At 35.7% G+C, this 19418-nt stretch overlaps 1 protein-coding gene across 6 annotated transcripts in view; it reads right to left on the minus strand.

The window, feature by feature from the left end:
* TBC1D32 (TBC1 domain family member 32) overlaps window positions 1–19418 on the minus strand; it is a 93274-nt gene that overhangs the window by 14075 nt on the left and 59781 nt on the right. For 3 of the 6 annotated variants that reach the window (XM_075087534.1, XM_075087530.1, XM_075087531.1), the window contains exons 27-30: window positions 19223–19348; window positions 10574–10657; window positions 1247–1316; window positions 332–447 (exon numbers count right to left, since the gene is read on the minus strand). In XM_075087534.1, coding sequence (XP_074943635.1) covers window positions 332–447; window positions 1247–1316; window positions 10574–10657; window positions 19223–19348 — 396 coding nt within the window. Of the gene's footprint in view, window positions 1–331; window positions 474–1246; window positions 1317–5356; window positions 5647–10573; window positions 10658–19222; window positions 19349–19418 lie in introns of those variants that run through there. The other 3 variants (XM_075087535.1, XM_075087532.1, XM_075087536.1) reach the window with 3 other exon arrangements.

The raw sequence follows: 19418 nt of genomic DNA on the forward strand, positions 1-19418 counted from the left end.
TTGTGGGAGTACCACAAATACTCATTAATGCTCAAAGGTGCATTGCTGCAGATTCTTTACCACATACAGAAAGATGTGATCCTGCTCCGAAAGAGTTTGTGACAAAAAATGACTAAAACAATTTTAACAAAGTATGGGAACAAAAGGGCAAAGATCTTCTTGAGTGCATTGGGCGTGCATTTTAACAAAATTTCAAAGTAAAAGTGCTCCTTTTTTTTTTCCTTTCTTTCCGTACATGTTACACATCTCCACCACCATCTAAAGCCCAAAATGAGAGTTCAAATTCCACTGACATTTTTAGGCAATATAATTTATGCCATCAAAAGGATACAAAGTGAGGATACCACAGTTCTTTGCTGTTGTTTCAGAAATTTCTCACAATTCACTAACACGAAGCACAGCCCGTTTTCGGCATGTTCTTTTAGCAAGTTTAGGTATTTTCCATATCTAGCACAGAAAGTTAAAATCCAAAACTGTTTAAAGGTTAAGTATTTTCTAAATTGCTAAAAAGCAAGCACTCATATTTAATAGGCCTGAGAAAGTTAAGCTGTCATAGCATTATTCATCACAAACACTGTTGTAGATATACACATAAATGGTTTAATAAAACCTATTATGCTTAATCTAGGAAGGATACGCTATACATCTGCTACTCAGTATTACAATTTCTCACCTATATTCCTTCTAGTTCAGTTTTAGAGACTGTGGTGGGGAGGAACAAGTACCCTAACACATATGACTCATTTTCTTCACATACCCTATTTAGAATTCCACCTAAGTATATTGTATGTGTAATTATTAGCATCAGATTTCAAATATTATGCTAAAGATAACAAACTGTGTAAGTATAGACACATTAGCTTTTCCTTCATCACCGCTTTGCAAATTACTAGCCAAATAAACTGTTTAAATGGCATCTAACTAAGCTTAGCTAAATAGAATAATTTAGAGAAGTAATATTAGGGGAAAAAAAAAGCCAAATAACTCAGGATAATGTATTTTTATGGTAAATCTTACTAACAAGTTACAATTAGCCTTTACAACAATAAAGGATAATAACCTACATAATCTGTAAAGTTAATTATGTACTAATAGCTTTTTCATTTTCAAAGTTAGAATTAATTTTCTTAAAGATGATCTTTAGATTTAAATGGTATAAAGCATTGAGTTGGTGGATTAAATATCATTAAAGTCATTCCATGAAAATCCCAGAAATACACTAGGGAAATATTTTAATACGATGTACCTGACTGTCATTTCAACACCAAGCTGCTGCACAGATGAAAGGCTTTCATTCTTCACATCTGCATCCACGGCTAAAACAAAATAAAATAATATAATAAAGTATTATGATAAATACAATTCTAACTGAATACTAATGTAAAGCTTCTTTTATGTATGAATACCAATTCTGGAGAACTGTTTCTTATTTGAAAAGAGTTTATTAGTGTTTGTAAAGATGCATCAAGAACCTTCATTCTTCATATATCTTTGGTTTTTTGATTAAAATCACCTTCTTTATAGGGAAGACTTCACTGTTAGTATGGTTGTCATTAGCTTTACAGCATGATGTAAACAAACAACATCTCTTTCAGTCCCAATTCTTAGTAGAGCTTTATTCTTTCTGGCCAGGAAATTAGACAAAGCGGCATTTTCTGATCTACTTTCTTCCATTCCAGTGGTCTTAAGTCCCCTAGCTGTAAAACCAACTTAATTAACAAAAATTCTATTTCTATATGAATCACAGAAAACTTTATAACTGATGGATTTAAAAAATCTTATACTTCTATGCGTTGTTCTTTCACACAATAATATATACCCAATTTTCTGCATTTGTTTAAATTAAAAAAACGAATAAATCATTAATTAAAGGAACCTCTGTTGTAATATTTTCTCAAAATTTTAAATTCTAAATGCAATTAAAAATGGGGCATTGTTTCTCTCATGTACATATATCATCTAAGATAACTATACCTCAGAAAAAAATCACAGTCCAATAATGAGTTACAAAGCTGAGGGCTTAAACCTTTAGTATACTTCTTTCAAAGTGCTACTTCAAAAACAACAAATAAAACATATAAGAAAAAAACACATAAGAACTGACATAATTTTTGTAAAAATTTAAATACCATATGGCAGCAGAAGTTAAAATACATTTATGTAAGTGATAAATGTAAAGATCTGATTAAGCCGACCGCACAGTAACTTGATATGTATTTTTTTCTACATCCTTCTCAGACAGGTAGAGAAATCAAGCTGAAGGATTCCCTGGCTACCCATTCAGGTAAACACTCTCTGTTCATGGTAAGCAACCAGGGACTAAGGTATGAAATATGTACAGGTTAAGGGACCAAATGCCTCTGGTTAGGAAGAAAAGTTAAACAAAAAACATGAGGAAGCACCCTGCTCTGATGAGATGAAGTGGGCTGCAGTTTCCATGAAGAGAACAACACAGCAAAATTACACTCAACAATGAAGCAATAAAATTCAGCAGAGGCAGTATCATAAGAAAAAAAAAATCCCGCTCTGTGTTGTAACTGTAATAGAGGACAATGATCTAAGTGTTAGGGTTATGAGAAATTAACCTTGTGCTTTTGACAAATATACTTATACATAAGAAAAATCAACTGGTCTTTGAGTAAAACAAATTTATTGGAAAATCTGATGGGACTGAAATAGCAAACTCACATCAGAGTGGGTTTTTTACCCAAAGAACAAGTTCAAATCTCTTTTGCATAGCATACCCACAACACAGTAGTTGGAAGAATATGTATAAAATCACAGGGCATTTCAGCTAAACACGCACAGAGATGAGTGAAATAGTTCATAACCTTTTACAGCTCCTGTTCCAAGTTACCTGTTTACTCAGGCTGTGGCTACCATACTAAGTCAATTCATTTTCAGGTTCCTGTGTGCAACTGTGAAGGCAAGAGGCGTCCTTATATCCTAGAAACCAGGGGGTGTTTCAATGAGGTGGCTATGAATAATGGCTAATTCAGTCCTGACATGACCATATTTAATGGCAGGAGAGAGGCAAGCAGTATTAACCACCTCTAAGCCACCGGAAAGCCCTGCTTCCATTTTGAGGTGGATCGTCCTGCGGGTGGCAACGCAGGAGCTGGTATCCAAGTCCAGCAAGGATGTAATGAGGAACAGCTGTATCACAACCCACAGTCTGAGCCCACTTTCCATTCTGTAACAGTTTACAGCAAGTACTGAATGCTTATTTCCTATTAGCGTCAAAAGAACACAACTGATTTCATTGTTTCTCATCACCTTTCCTCTCTGTTGTAACAATTTCTTAGTTGCCAAAAAGGGTTTTCTCCTTATCAGTTTTCCTTTTGATATTTCCCCCTATATGTTAATTTTATCTTCTTTCACAATAGAGTTTGGATTGAATAATAATTCTATATTACAAAGTACCTCATCATGGCAAAAACCCTTGCTTTTGTACACCAGTGTATTTGATATAATCACAGCTCTGTACACTAGGCAGTCAAGTTGCTGCCAATCCACAGCTCACAAGGGGAACGCACGAACTGTGGTTCTTTGTCCTGGGTCAAAAGTTTTGATTTTCCATTTTATTTACCAATTAATAGACTGGGAAGACTACGCTTTAGAAAACTATGCAGTCATTTAGAATACATGAAGGAACACTTCCTACTGATTAAAAATTGGACTGAGAAACCATAAATGTTCCATTAAGCTTAGAAATTTGTTATTAACGCATCTTGTGTCAATAGGAAAAGATGGGCTGAGTGTCTTCGGTGGTTTTTATCTTCCAGGTCTTCCTGCAAAACTCTGAGTAATCATAAATGTCAAAAAGTATTAGGGGGAATGGGAAGAACAGGATGAAGGGAAGACTGGGAGGAATTCTTTAAGGAATCTTAGTGTTTCCTTGCTTCAAGGTCCTGACTGATCACTTGCACTAATAGTGACTCTGTTCATTTCAGGCATCTCAAGGGCAGTACTTCTCAAAATGTTTTGTAGCATTCAGGAGCACAAAGATGGATGTCCCATAAGGCATGACTTGCAAAGGCAATTACATATTATTATTAAAGTCAATCTATAGCTACAAACATTTCAGAATAAGTTAACTGGCACACTGTCCTGATTTCAGCTGGGATAGAGTTAAATTTTCTTCCTAGTAGCTGGCATAGTGCTGTATTTTGGCTTCAGTATGAGAGTAATGTTGATAACACACTGGTGTTTTAGTTGTTGCTGAGCAGTGCTTACACTAAGTCAAGGACTTTTCAGCTTCCCATGCTCTGCTGGGTGCACAAGAATTTGGGAAGGGGCACAGCCGGGACAGCTGACCCAAACTGGTCGAAGGGATATTCCATACCATATGACGTCATGCTCAGCATATAAACTGTGGGGAATTGCCTGGGGGCCAGCGATCGCTGCGTGGGGACCAGCTGGTGCCGGTCAGTGGGTGGTGAGCAACTGCATCTCTTGTTTATCCTGGGGTTTGTTTATCTCTCTCTCATTTTCCATTTCATCTTCATTATTATTATTACTATTATTATTATTATTTAATTATTAAACTGTCTTTACCTCAACCCACAAGCTTTCTTAGTTTTGCCCTTCCGATTCTCTCACCCATCCTACTGGGATGGGGGGAGGGTGAGCGAGTGGCTGTGTGATGTTTAGCTGCCTGATAGGTTAAACCACAACATGCACACAGTCCAGTAGTATTCTTCCTGATCAGACTAGACCTCAGTCAACTTTACAACTCATATGAAAGATTGGTTTTTTATTCATTTTCCCTCTTACATTGAAGAAGCTTTTATGTGTTCAATTCAGAAAATGGGCTACATCACGTTCGTACTGAACAACAGGAGACCAAGCTAAAACAGCTTTACGGCATATCACATACAACTTGTATGGTCTTCAGGTAATAATTAATTTATTTCCCTCTGTAACTGCTGTTACCCTAAAGAAGCGAATGGCTTTCCTTTCGTGTTAAGTGAAGAAAATTATTAAAACTGTTGCCCACGTTACTGACTTAGCCAAATGTTTTTATGGCTATATAAATAATCTTTGCAAAACGTTAAGGAATGGTGAATTTTAACATCAGTGATGGTAAGAAAGATTAGTATTTGTTGTATGGATGGAAAATACTTCTGATTCAAAGTAACCATGTCAGTAACAATACTGCAAACAGCTGAAAAACCCCATGATGGTCAAAGCCACTTGCATAATTCCTGCAGATCCCTCAAAAATCTTTAAAGTATGTAGTTATGTTCGCTTTCAGATCTCTAGTCGTTGGCTTTGTCTATACAAATGGAAATTGTGGAACTCACAAATTTTTAATTTTGTTTTTTTAAAGAAAAAAGCAGGGTTTTTTACTTACTCATCAAGAGGTATCTAAACATTGACATGGTGAGTGGGCAGGTGCCCAAGCAGTCAAGTATAGAACTTTATGATTTGTCAGCACCTACCCTCTCTCCTTCTGATATCGTAATGAAAGTTTTCTATTTTAAAACATCATTTGGGGCTGAGGCAAAGCAGAAGTCATACGTTTCTCACTATATTCTCTTCTGCCATTTTGCTACCATTTTTTGATTGTGTTGTCTCATCCACCAGGCCATTCATCTAGAGCACTTCCAACAGTCTGAAGCTCATATTCATTGTTAGAATTGTCTGTAAAAAAAACCATTTCAAAGAAAAGTATTACTACTGTTGGATTTGAGCTGTGAATGGAGACAACGTAAACAAGATCCAAGAATAAATGCTGGAGAATGTTGTTGGCTTCACATCAGAGCTAGGTAATCCCATGTGCAATTCCACCTTGACTACTGAAAGTATCTGTTATGTCATCAGTACACTTGTCGTAACAATCCAAGATCAAAATATTCATATCTAGAACTTCTTTATGTATTGGTCATCACAAATAGTCAAGCTATTTTTGGCAGCAACATCGTTAAGAATGAACCACATTTTCAGTCCAGTTACATCTAAACTGGCAGAGGGCAAAATGCTATTTGCTAACAGCATCTTTAAAGAGGGCACCCATCTTTAAAGAACTGCACTCATCAAATGATGCAGCAAGAAGAGAAGAATGCCCTTCCTTCTCCTTCCCTTTCAGCCCAATTTGGGGTTGTAGTCCTGTATTTCTCATTTGCTACTCCTTCTGATCAGCTCTATGCTGATAGCTACCCATTGGTGTTTTTAAAATGTCTCAGTTCATTATCCAATCCACCTGACCCTTAGAAGATTAAGAGCTCATTAAATAGTAGAAAGTTCCTATGAGATTTTGTTCAGCCAGAGAACTAAGCCTCATCTAGAGAAGGAACACATTTGTGTTTTACGGCCAAGACCTGAAATCCCTGAGGTTCTGTCCCTGTGGCAGAGCTGCTTCAGAGACAAAGTCCAGTGGAAGTGGAGAACTGAACTGCAAGGTCACTTGTACAACCAGAGCTACCAAAAAAACCAGTTGATCCTGAAAGGTCGTAGCATTCCTAAGTTTGGGCAGTCTGCGACACACGGCAGAGATCAATTAAGAAGTATAGACACCAACATATTAGATGACTCTGCAAGTGGAATTCTTTAAGAAATGGATTTTTGGAACCTTGAGAAAACTAATACATTTCCACAAAGCATTTATGTTGCAATGAACTGAAATTTGCAAACGGGAAGAGCAAGTGGCCATTTTAGGCGCTTCATATCACTAATGCGTGATGCCTATTTTACCACTACAGCAAATTTCAGTTTCTTGCCATCCTATTGCCTGTTACAGCTAGACATCAGTGATTTGGTTTTCAATGTTTTGGGGTTTTTGAGAAGAAAGAAAAAGCAAACTAGAAAGTATTAATTCTGGGAAAGGGGATAGACAGAGTTCATTAACATTTAACATACATATCGTATGTTATTTTACTCATCTGAATCCACATCACAGCAGTATCATTGCTGCTAGCAGAAAGTAAACTTCAAGTGAGAGTTGTGTTACTGTTCATAATTAAACATTGCAACTGCATAGTGGTTTAGCAGATACTTTGCCTTCTCTCTCATCTTGAAAATGATAACAACCCAAACTAATTTGATTTTTCCATATTTGCAAATTTTGTAATAGACTGAAATCCTGAGGGATTCTGCAGCAGATGGATGACTGTATTATTCTAAATACAACTACCTATGGGTTTAGAAAGCTGTAATTTTTTAAGATAATCAATTTCTCATTTCAAGAGACATGATAAACACTGAATATCTATGAATTGCACTGAATCTGCTTTCATTAAAATTGTGGCTTCTCTTCACTAAAATTAACTATTAGAAACTCCTTTTCAGTTTCTCAGACCCAAATTTATTCAAGAAAATGGTGGACGTATGCAATAGAAGTGCATGTTTGGCTTACTTAGACGTGCAGCTAGAAAGACGCATCTGGAACATAGTTCACGTTAACAACTCACTAGCTTTACCTAATTCAGAAAACTGTCTCTAATGTAACAGCAGTTCTCGGATTTAGCTTAGATAGCACTTGCACACATGTATATGGAAAAGATACTGTGAAATAACATGGCATTCAATAATTAATTTTTCTCCTTGGAGAAATTCCAACCGTTAATACACATTAGCAGAAAACCCTGGGAAATGTCTCCAAATGTATACAAATCTGATCAATCATTATTCTGTCACTGAGAAACCTAATTTTAAGTAAATAGAGTCTGATAAAGATTTAAGCATGTTTTGTTTTTTCTTTCTGTACAAACACAGGAAGTGTAACACAGACTTGAGTTCTCAAAGCTCATTCCCTGTCTTCACAGGAATGCCACACTACGTTTTATGATGTAAAAAAGAACCTGAAACGAGTGTAAATTTAGCTATGCAACTGATTCTTACAATCAAGCCCTTTTACTGTTCCAGGGTGGAATATGGTCATGGATTCAATTTTAGAGCCAGATTTTTGTTTCCCTTTCATGTCAATCAGCATGAATTTATTGGTCTAAACTTGTTTCCTCAGACAACACTCATTGCGACACCTGTCTGAAAAAGGTGCTATGAAATTTTAGTAACTATTTGCCTATAAAACCTAAAAGAAACCCTTGATGACACATATGCTGTTTGCCTGAGCAACAGTCTTTCTGTTGCTGGAGGCAAAAGAGAAACTTTTAAAATGTATATTATTACATTTTATATCATATAATATACGATATAATAATGATATTATTTAGCTATAATTATTATAAAATTATATATTAATAAAAGACATTAATTATAAACTATTATTAACAAACGAATTATTATTATAAATATATTTATTATACAAATTGTAAAATATGATCACATATTTATATTATATTTAAACATGTATATACTGAATATATAATATTATAACTATATTTTTATAAAAATAAAGAATTATCTACTGGAGAGCTCTTCACAAAAAGAGTCTGTGGTAATGGTTTTGCTGATAGGGAAAGAAAACATTAAGACACCACCAGCCCTTTGCCTACCTTTCACATCAGCTTCTTACTAGCAGACAACTGACTATCCTTGAGAAGGCTTCTCACTCTCCCGTTTCCAAGCTTGCCTTCATTAAAGCACATGGAATACCAAAAGCTTTTGCAAATGAAAATTTTAAATTTTGCAGCTTTTATTTGAGAAATGAACAGGCTAACTTAACCAGAATTAATGTCCAGTGGTGCCAGCATGAGATCGTATGAAAAAAATATTCAGAAAATACAAAACGGAATGTCATACATACTGGGTTGGCTTATCATGGAAAGTAAATCTGTCAAGCTCAATAAAACCACGAATTGAGGCTTCTACTATGTTATCTTTGGTTTGTTTCTTTACCTATTCTTTGGGATTTTCCATTCTAAAGAATTAATTTAATGTATGCAATTGTCACAGGATTGTCAAACCTGGTGTTTCTTCAAAGTTGGCATTAAATTTTAGATAAATAATGTAGTGTTGTTGTCGCTTCCACCTAATCAATGTTTGATGGTGAAATCAATAAAGCAGTAGAATATCCAGGTTCAGCCTTCCTGAACGTGTTTTAAATCCTAGCTTTGAACAAAAGGTTGAAAAAAGTGGACTTAAACTAAGGTACTCGACATCTAAGTGAACCGAGTATGGACTATGGCTTCCCCTTTATTAGAGTTCTTCCACACTGGATGGAAGCACTTAGCTGTTATGATTAAGAAACAGCAGGATGCTGTCTTTGCTGGGCAAGGCATCCACAGGTTAGAGGTTGCACAGTTAGATGTCTGTTCCTCCTCTATTTAGTTTTTGCCTTATTCAAACCAAGCAGGTTTTCCTGTTTTTCTAATAGGACCTGGGCCTCCCACGTCACTGGAGAATGTGTGAAACTTTGAACTGTGACCTAAGAAGAGAGATGTACAGAGAGGAGTGAGAGGGGCAGTCTAGGTGTCAAATAAATCATTTATGTCATGAAGGCATTATGTAGTCTTTTAAAGGAAATATCAGAATCATAATTTGAATTGAGAAGTGCCAGAAATATGTAAAGAGCAAGTCCTATGAGTCCACGAAAAGATTTTTATTGCTCATTTTGCCTCCTGAGAAGTTGAAAAGTAAATGACAAACTAATGCAGGATAACAAAAAACCCTTTAAGGATCTTTTAAGGAAAAAAAATAGTGACAGAAAGAACTGTCACTTCAGCAACTCTCTTCATTAAGCAGAGGGAGAGATTCTCAAATAAAATTAAGAGTATTCTGTTAGCAAGCTTTCAGAAGGTAAAGGCCACTACATAAAAGAAAGAGATCCTCTAAATTACTAAAGGGGTTTTATGCTTTGAAACTTCAAAGGCAAGTCTTTAGTCTCCAAGGACAGTATATTTGCATCCTATGGATGTGAGAATAAAATAGCAGTATAAATAACAGACTCTCCCCAATGCAAGGAAAATCTTGGTTTCCCAGAGTTAGTGGCAGAGTAAGTACTCTAAATGACTGAACTACAACTTAAGAGAAAAGTCCTGGACAGATAGTAAAGAATGAAAGTGCATTTTCTGGCAGATATTAACAATGTTTCTAAATCTTCTAATTTTGCAAGTGCTTTAAAATATTGAAATTTATTCCTTTACACTCGGAATAAATTCACTTCATCATTCATCTTTTATTCTTGGCTGTAAGCACGACATCTGCACAAAACTAACATTCAGATTACTCTGCCAACAATAGCAGTTCTTTAATACATACCTTTTAATGCAATATAAATTGCATGCCTTTGGGTTGATCATATATTATGGGGCTTCCAAAATGTGAGCCAGATTGCTTACACCATCTTAAATGTTTATGCCACCAACTTTGCAAATCATTCTATAATAGGTGTCAACAAATACTTTGAATCACACCCTCACCTGTCCTGTATCTCCATCCTTCCATTACACATACATAAATGTGACAGCCCACCACTAATAATTATCTGTGCTGTTTACTCAAGCACATCATCTTTTGCTCCAAGGTGAGGTGTTTCCCACCAGTTAAGTAATGAATTTCTGAGCAGTTAAAGAACAATTTAAACAACCCCCAAAATGCTACAGACACAACTAAAAGGGAAGTAATTTAAATATGAAGAGGCTGCACGGCAATAAAGTATTAGGAAACTGACCTTTATAGTTTCCTGTGCTGAAATAACAATCCAATTGGCTCTCAGAAAGATGTGACACAAACTTTTCGATTAATTCTGCCAAAACTGCAAAAAGTAAAAACCCATTAAAACATTAGAAGCAATGAACAAAACGTGGAACTACATTACCTACCAAAATGACAACATGTGAGAATATAAAGCTATTTGAATTCCTGCATGCTTATTCATGTTTTTATGGGGGAACAATTCAAAGCATGCATTGAGCTTTTACATTCCTAACACCACTCCTAACTTAAATTAAATTTTAATAGCTTTACTGATAATATATTCAGTGTAAATGGAAAGAGAATCCCATATTATCTTTATATCTTCCAAGGATTACTTCAGAATTTGTTACACGGTTTCAATATGAAATGAAAATTAACTATAATTAAACTACAATATCTTACCACATTTGTCTGTGTATGCAGACAGGAAAGGGAAAAAAAAATGCCAACCAAACAGACAAACCAAAACCCCCAACAACCCACACTCAACAAAAAACCCACACCACCCAACATGATGCTAGCAAAACTAGATGAAGTTTTAAGGACTGTTTCCAAAAGAAAAACCAATAACAAAGCACCATTTATTTCACCATCACAAGATAAAAACTGTTCACTAAAAATTAAGCAACAGGATCATTTCCTTTGGGAAATTTTGTCTGTATTTTATGATTGGGAGCATTTCCCCTTTGTGAAATACTGTATTTTATCATGACCATAATGTTCTTTTTCAGCTCTTTGCCTTGGAACTTTGAGTCTGCAGGCACTGTATAGGTAAGGCAGATGCTGACACCTGGTCACTATGTAGGAAATCATTACCTCCCACCTTAACAGGATGTTAGCCAGGAAGTTAGCGAGAACTCTCAATGACAAATCATTAGCAAAAACTGATCCTGATTCCTCAGTTCTGCAGGTTTGAGGTTACTGCAACTGAGCACACAGCCACCTTAGAGGATTAAACAAAGGATGCAAGGAAGCCTTTACGCATACTGCATGGAGATAAGCCACATTAAGAATTTAAGACAGCAACAATGAATACTTTTGCAAGTAAATGCTATGCTAAAACAGCTGCTGTTGTCATGATGTACAGGATTTAAAGAATAGCAATATAACCTTCTTTTCACAATAATGCAAAGCAAGGAAGTGTATTTAGAGAGTAACAAGCGCTGCTACTTGTGGGATTTCCTGTTTCAAGACTGTAGGTTACCATTTCCTTGGCAGCACCTAAGTTTAATAGCACTGAAGCTTCAGGCCCTGGTCCCCCATTTCTGCACAGAACTCCATGCACCCGCAGGTGGTTTTGCTGGTTTTAAACTGAAGAATTCCACTACACCATTTTAGCCGATAGCTGCACAAACAGTTGTAGCAGCACAAGTAAGGCAAAACGATCTGCGGTGGAGGTGGCAATGGGGAAAGCTAGAGAACTCGAACTGGCCTTGCTCACAGGAAAACTAACACAGGAGACGGCAGTGCAAGCTCTTTCGTGCGTGAGGAGTAGGAAGACGACAGAACCTCCGTCCAAACCTGATGCTTGTTATGCCAGAAAAATAATGAAGAAAAAGTTATAAAGACAATTAACCCTTCTTCCAACCATTTTAAGCTGACATACTGACATTAAATCATGATTTTTTTTTCTTCATTAGTTGTCTAAAACATTTACAGGAATTCATTTACACTGAATGAGTCCAGAACAAGTTTTTAAAAAGCTTAGCTTTGATAGTACTATGTTGATGGGTAGGGCAAAGGGCAAAAAAAGTTTCACTACAACAGCTAAACAGAAATTTACAGTTAGAGTAGCCAACTCCAACAGTTACAAAATTAATTTTGCATTGCAGAGGACTACTAAATAAAAAAAAAAACTGCATGTGTAATTTATATTCTTATGCATTTTTATGGAGAGAAGAAACTGCTAATTAAATGTAATATAGCTATTTTTAATCATGGTTAATAAACCACATGGGGCTAGCAAAAAGCAATTTATTTTATAGAAGAGTAACAGTTTATGCATTTTCTGATAATACACAGAATAAACAATCCCACTAATCTTCACTAATATGCTTAGTGGAATTTGGTCCACAAACAATATAAAAAATATTTGTCTAAAATCAGAAAAGGTGTCTATACCTGGAGCTATAGATAGTAAAAAGCAGAAATTAAACGTAAATCGTGTAACTAGCTAGATGTATACTGTATGACTATTAGTACTGTGATTACTGAAATATGCCATACTATAATAACAAACAGGAACTATGTTAAAAAGACTAAAATACAACATAACTCAGAAAATTTAAAGGCAAGTCATAACATCCTATATTTCTTCCCTTTCTCTTGGAAGGCACCCACACGCTTGACCTAGCAGTCAAATATTTCAGTTCAGTGCTTGAGGTAATGGGAGAAGTGACAGCTCAACTGCTAAACAATTTTTTGAAACTCAAGCACTAAATTGATGTCCACCATTTGAAAGTATTTATCTAAGTGCCTATCAGAAACTTTGAAAAGCTTTTGATCGGGGAGGAAGACACACATAAGAGTTTATCAAAACAAATTTGGCCAATACACAAATAGGGGGTTTTCACAGCACATTTTCTCTTCCAAAATAATGTCCATGTCAAATGACAAGTAATTATTTTAATTTTTGACTTTTAATACTAAATCATTTATCTGTCATGTGGACACTCCCTGAAAATCTTTGTAAAGGTGGAAATTGGCTCAGTGATTTTTCATTTAACTGGAAAAGCAGACAAAAGGAATTTAGGAAAATTCACTGCATAGTACAGCTGATACTGTTGTAAAAGCCCACATTCTCATGCAGAGGTTATGTTCAGAGACAGAGATTAGTGTTTGTGGCCTACCAACTCAGTGAAAATATTGATTTTTCTTAAATTATGGTAGCTTGGCTGTATTAACATTGAAGTTTTTAAGAGACTGGCAATTACCTCATGCATATTTAATCCACACATCCAAAATAAAGATAATTTTAATTTAGGAGTGTGTAATCATACACAAAATAAATGAAAGGGTTTTAAAATTCCCTGAACGATTGCAGTAACGAGTGTTACTGGATCATATTCTATACCAACTCACAGATGCTTCAGAGGAGTTTAAAAGAAAAATAACTTCCCTAAGAGTTAACAGTAGTCCTGCTTGACTTCTGTTAGAAGCTAAAAAATTCAAGAGTGAAAACCTTGGACAGCTGACTTCTTTGTAACAGTAGTGTCAGAAATTTTCAACTCCATCCACCATACTTCAGTTTAATAAATCTATGAAAATCACAGTTGGCAATTCCCTTCTTAATGGCAGCACTAAGGAGCACTTTTTTGAATTCCTAAGATAATGGGAGAGACTTTCAATTGTCATACATTGAAATGGCAATGGAAGAACCTGCATTTTCTTTGAACGGAAGAAAACAAGGCAATGAAAATTCTGACAGTGTTTCCATTGGAGATGAAGGATGTGTATCTTATACCAATATACAAGTATCTTTTTTTATTAATGCCTTTCAAATCCTAATCAAATGTCATAACCTTCACACACATGCATGCACATTCTCACATACTCACACTGCTTACAGAATATTCCTTTGGGAATTGCTCCAAACTGGTTTGGGGGACAGATAAAGAAGTTTTGATCTGCAATTGTTCTTCCTGCGTAACATCAAAGAAACACTGTTCCACTCTAATCCTGAAACAAGCCTCCTTGAAAAATCAACGACATAAAAAGGTAAACATCTTTTTTTTTTTTGTATTATTCTAAAAAGCTCTTTTGCAAATGCAGTATTTTAAAATTGCTCATACTAAAAAATGAGAGCAGACCACATGCAGAATCTACATCTAATTGAATGATCTTTGAGGCAGAAGATTTGGCCCATATTTAAAAAGATCAAATTGAGCTTAGAGAATCTACGTTCTTCTTGCAGAGAACAGGCTCCTCTGGGGGTCAATTCAGAATGAAAAACTAACGCAGTTACCCTGATTTGTCTTTTTGAAATCACAGCCTAGAGGATTCTCTCTCACACACTTAACAACAGAGCCTATGGAAGACTACTATGCAAGACTAAAGTTAGCAAAATCTCCTTTAGCTGGACCTAATGAAGACTGAAATTTAAATAGTTTTCTCCTTAACAGAAGGAACAACAGGCCAGTAACAGCCCTAAAAATGCAGTATGTCGTTGTCTTTAAATCCAGAAGATCCTTATCAGTAAAAACTGAAGTCCCCTTTATCTTTACTTCTATATAAAGGCAGAGTGGTGACAATTGAGATACCCTCCTTGTTGAGATTCTAGGAGCTGCGAAGTATACCTTCATAGAAGCTACATTTACAATGCCTGATTAGGCTATTTTGATAAAGTGCCAAAAGTTTAGCATTTTGTTATCCTGAATAAAAAAAACCACTACCACACACAACAGTCATACCTACTCAAAATATCCATCTTTGTTTTTCTTCATTCCATGGGAAAAGTTCTGCTTTCAACTTTTTGCAGCAATTGCTAAAGGCTGTAGCACCCAAATGTCACAAACAATGACAATACAATGATCCTCGAATGATCATAGGTTTTTTTTGTCAGCATGTTTGACAGAGCTACCTCAGATGATGCAAAGCTCACAAGGAATTAATGGATTGCAGAACACACAGTGTTGATTGTAACCACGCTGCTTTCATCAACCATTCCACTTGTAAAAAAATGAAGAAAAATCCTGTGTTTTCCAGTAAGATCTCACACACAATTTCAAGAGCTGCTACGTATTTCATATCTTTAAAGTTATCAATAGTTGCTAAGACTCAAAGAATAACTGCCTGAGGATGAAAATTACCTTAAAAAAGAAATGTGCCTCTGACATGTATTTGTGTGTTTGTTTAAGAGAGAACATTTTGGAGGTAAATTAATAGGCCCTAAAGAATATTGGTAATCGAAGTCCAGATTCCTGAGGGAGATATGCCATGAAAACTCTGAATGACTCCATGGAGCTAGTCACTTTAGCTGAGTTTACTATATCCCTGTCCATATCCACACATGGATATCAAGCTTGAGGAGAACGATTAGAATTTGGGGACTGGTTACCTCTCCATTCAGAAGGGAAGAATGTTAGCATATAATTATATGATCCCTGCAATACCCTCAATTTCTGTTACTTAAAGTCTCCTAAAAGAGGAGAGGATTAAAGACATTGAATCTGCCCAGACAGGAGAGAAAGAAGCTGCTGAGACAACACTAACTAGGAACAGATACAAAAAGGAGTTGCTGGGGCTGAAAACAACAGAAATGCCTTCTGTAAAACCTGAAGGATAAGAAGGGAGAGACAACTGAAAAGGGTGAACTGAAACAGATGGGCCAAGATCACTGGTTCAACAAAAAAATACCTCCCAATCATGTGAATGATTTCAACATGGAATATACTGAGCCTGGATTCACAAAGCCCAGTAACTTTCTATACAAATCTAAGCTATTTCTCAGATGAGCTGATTTCCCCATTTCTCTTCCTGCCAAAGCCCAGATGCCAAAACACTGAAAGCTCTTATCTAGATATACTAAAGATGCTTCAGGGATGCCATAAAAATTGCAAAGAGCAGTCCAAAAGAGGCCAAGACTTAACCTGACCAAGGGCTCTATCTGTGGTTCGCTAGCTGATCTAAGTGACCCAAAGACATGTACAAAGACGCTCAACAAGAAGCAGCTATATCCCCAGCATCGACAATTCTGTGGCACCTTTACAGAAGGAATAACTAGAAGAATACATTTGTCTTAGCTTATTGTGCTTAGAACAATAGAATGTAGAAGCTGGTTGTCTACAGTATGATTTGCTTTTAGATGACCAATAAAAATCCCACACTTTCAGTCCTGACACACTAAAAGACATACAAGCCTGAGGAAGGTTTGTATCTCCTTTTAGTGGTTTAATAAAGCCATTCAAAACTTGATCTTGATGTTCGACCACGGAAATGACTTAAAAGCTACAGTCAGAGGTGATGCTTCAGTAGACAAAATGCCAATCTAGGCATGAAGATGGACATTCCCAAAAGTAATGTGATACCATAGCATTTGGCACAAAAAAATTGACCAAGTCAATGGGATGGTAATCAACCCCAGAAGAGTGAATTAGAGATATTAAGACTATACAGTTTGCTCAAAAATTTTTCTAATGGAGTTCAAGCAGGATCTATAGATCAGCATCTGGTAATCCTGACACCAGATCACAAATTACTTTAAAAATCAATACACGCTACACTATACAGTCATTAAATCCAATGTCATCTTTGCCAATTATGTTCTGGTTCAACGGCTTTTAATGTCAGCCCTTAGAAAGGGCCCAGTACAAGAAGCAAAAGTATGCATCTTTGTTCTGTAATCCTTGGAGTTTGCTCCATCTGTAACTAAAGAGAAAGTTTTGATTTCTTGGGATCTGGACTGAAGCCTCTCAGTCCTCTGAAATTTGTGAGAGCTTCACACGCTGCAAAAGATACATAGCAGCACAGCTGTCTCTTGTAAAACAGTTTCAGTGAACATGATGTTGTCTTAAACCACGCAGATAGCAGATATTTTGCTGCTTCTGAAATATCTCCAAGCAGATACGCATCATTTGAACAGCTTTGCATCCACCTTAAATTACCAGTACCTACAATTAGTTTGCAATATTATTATTCTTTTGCAGGATGTTTTTATTTATTTATTTAGTGTTTCATTATGCTATTCTGTTTCTATTTTTATACTCTTTTTTTTTGGTGGTTTATGAAAGCACTTGCAGAAGCTACTGTGAGGCTTAACAACAGTTCCATGGATACTTTCTTGCTGACTTCTACTCCCAGTTCAATTTCAGCTGGAAACAGTTACCCAGAAGCAAGAATAATTTTTTGCTTTGGGTTAAGAAATCTTAATGACTCTCTGTAATTCCTCATTCTAGCTTCTGGCACCTCCAACAAAGGAAAAAAACCTACACAGGTTTTGAGGGTGTGTATGGATAACTTGAAAGCACAAAAGGAAAGACTTTTCATTTTCTTTGTAAGCCACCTAATTTAACTATATGTTCTGGGTTTTGTGAAAATATGTTTTTTTCAACAACTAATTCCTTTTAGATGCAGGAAGACAAACAGTTTTCAACAAAAATTTCACATAATCCACAAAGAGGTCAGTCTAGAAAATATGCTGCATTCAAATAAAATCTATTTTACAAACACTAAATGATTTGTGCTTCTCAATATATAGTATCAAAAAAAAAACCCTCACTGAACTACTACATCAGAGTCATGCAAGAAAAGTAAACATAGCATTTTGCTAAAAAAAATCTAGTTTTTTTAATTGCTGCTCTTAAATTTATTTTTTTTATACTAGCAGAAGCTCATATAAAATACAGTCCGTTGTTTCTGAATGGTTATTAATCTCTGTTCACCTGTTTCACAAAGCTGAATACATGCATTTGTGGATATGTAAAATATAATGTATAAGTGCATATATGTCTTATATACAAATACATATGTACTCTGTCTACACACACATTCTTCCAAATAGAAGGTGAAAGCTCTGACTGCTTTACAGTCAGTGAAGACTATAGACTCAAGCTTGTTTCAAACAAGCAATAAAAACAGGAAGCTCTGAGAATTTAGAAACAGTCAATAAATATTGACTTTAACTACATTATACAAACTACAAATTCCTTATTAACTATTTAGTATTATATCAGTTCCTGTATAAATGACTTCCTCAAGACTTCTGAAACCGCCCTATAACTTTTATATCGCTATACATTTTATCATGAAATTCAGATCTCTTAGGTAAAACACACAGGCTGGGTTACTCTGACCCCATATAGAAGATATTTCATCTGTCTTCACTGTCAGCTGTATTAATTGCTTATGTAGTTTAAGGGAATTTGAATTTGAAGGGGAAACCTTTGGCATCAGCAAACAAAACGTTTGACTATGTACTGAGCATCTGACCATTATCAGAATTCTTACATGAAATGAAAGCCAGTAATTTCTGAAAACACCTAGCTTCTTTATAGCTACTCAAGTTTATATGATACTACAAGTGAATTATTACATCTGATTTCTGATGACTTATGTCATATGGGTGACTGCTGGTTTTGTTTTGGCTGGTTTGTTGTTTTAACTGATTACACCAATGCTTCTGCATCAGCACACTCTTCACTAGAAAACACATATGAAAACAAATTAAAACCTGAATGAGTGGATTCTTTGATGTTTAGTATGGCTTAATTCTGAAAATTTTTACGGACATTCGCTATTAATATAATTTCCCAACCCAGCTTAAAGTCATTCACTGGTATCTGGGAAATGTCTGCTTTCTCTCAGGCTCTCTTTTCCATTTTCTCAGCATCTCAATAATGGACCCTTTAGAGATCTGAAACAAAGACTTACATTTAAGCCCTATTTCTGTGCAAATTTCACTGAAAACAGCCAACACAGAGGGATGATGGCCATAAAGACAAAAACAGGACATGAGGCATAAGCCTTGTTTTCTCAGGAGAATCCTAGTGAAATAGTTTTCATAATCAACACAAAATTATTGACTACTTGTATGGATAATGTAATCCTCAATGAAATTTCAAAGAACGGTTGCTTACTAGTGTCCTTCTGTTTCCTTGCTTTGTTTAACTCAGTAAGTCATACTCACCTGTTCCACTGATGATATCCGGTCTGGCTTTCATGACTTTGCAGAACTGTTTTCTACAAATTTCCATCCATCCAGTTTGCTTCTCTGGACTTTTTAACAGTGACAAGAGCTTGTCAAGATCTTTATCTAGAAGAAAATAAAAATTAGTTTTACTCTGTAATTATAATCTTGGCTCTTTTTTTTCTTTCTTTCTTTT

This window comes from Phalacrocorax aristotelis, chromosome 3 (assembly GCF_949628215.1).
Source record: "Phalacrocorax aristotelis chromosome 3, bGulAri2.1, whole genome shotgun sequence".
Taxonomy (NCBI): domain Eukaryota; kingdom Metazoa; phylum Chordata; class Aves; order Suliformes; family Phalacrocoracidae; genus Phalacrocorax; species Phalacrocorax aristotelis.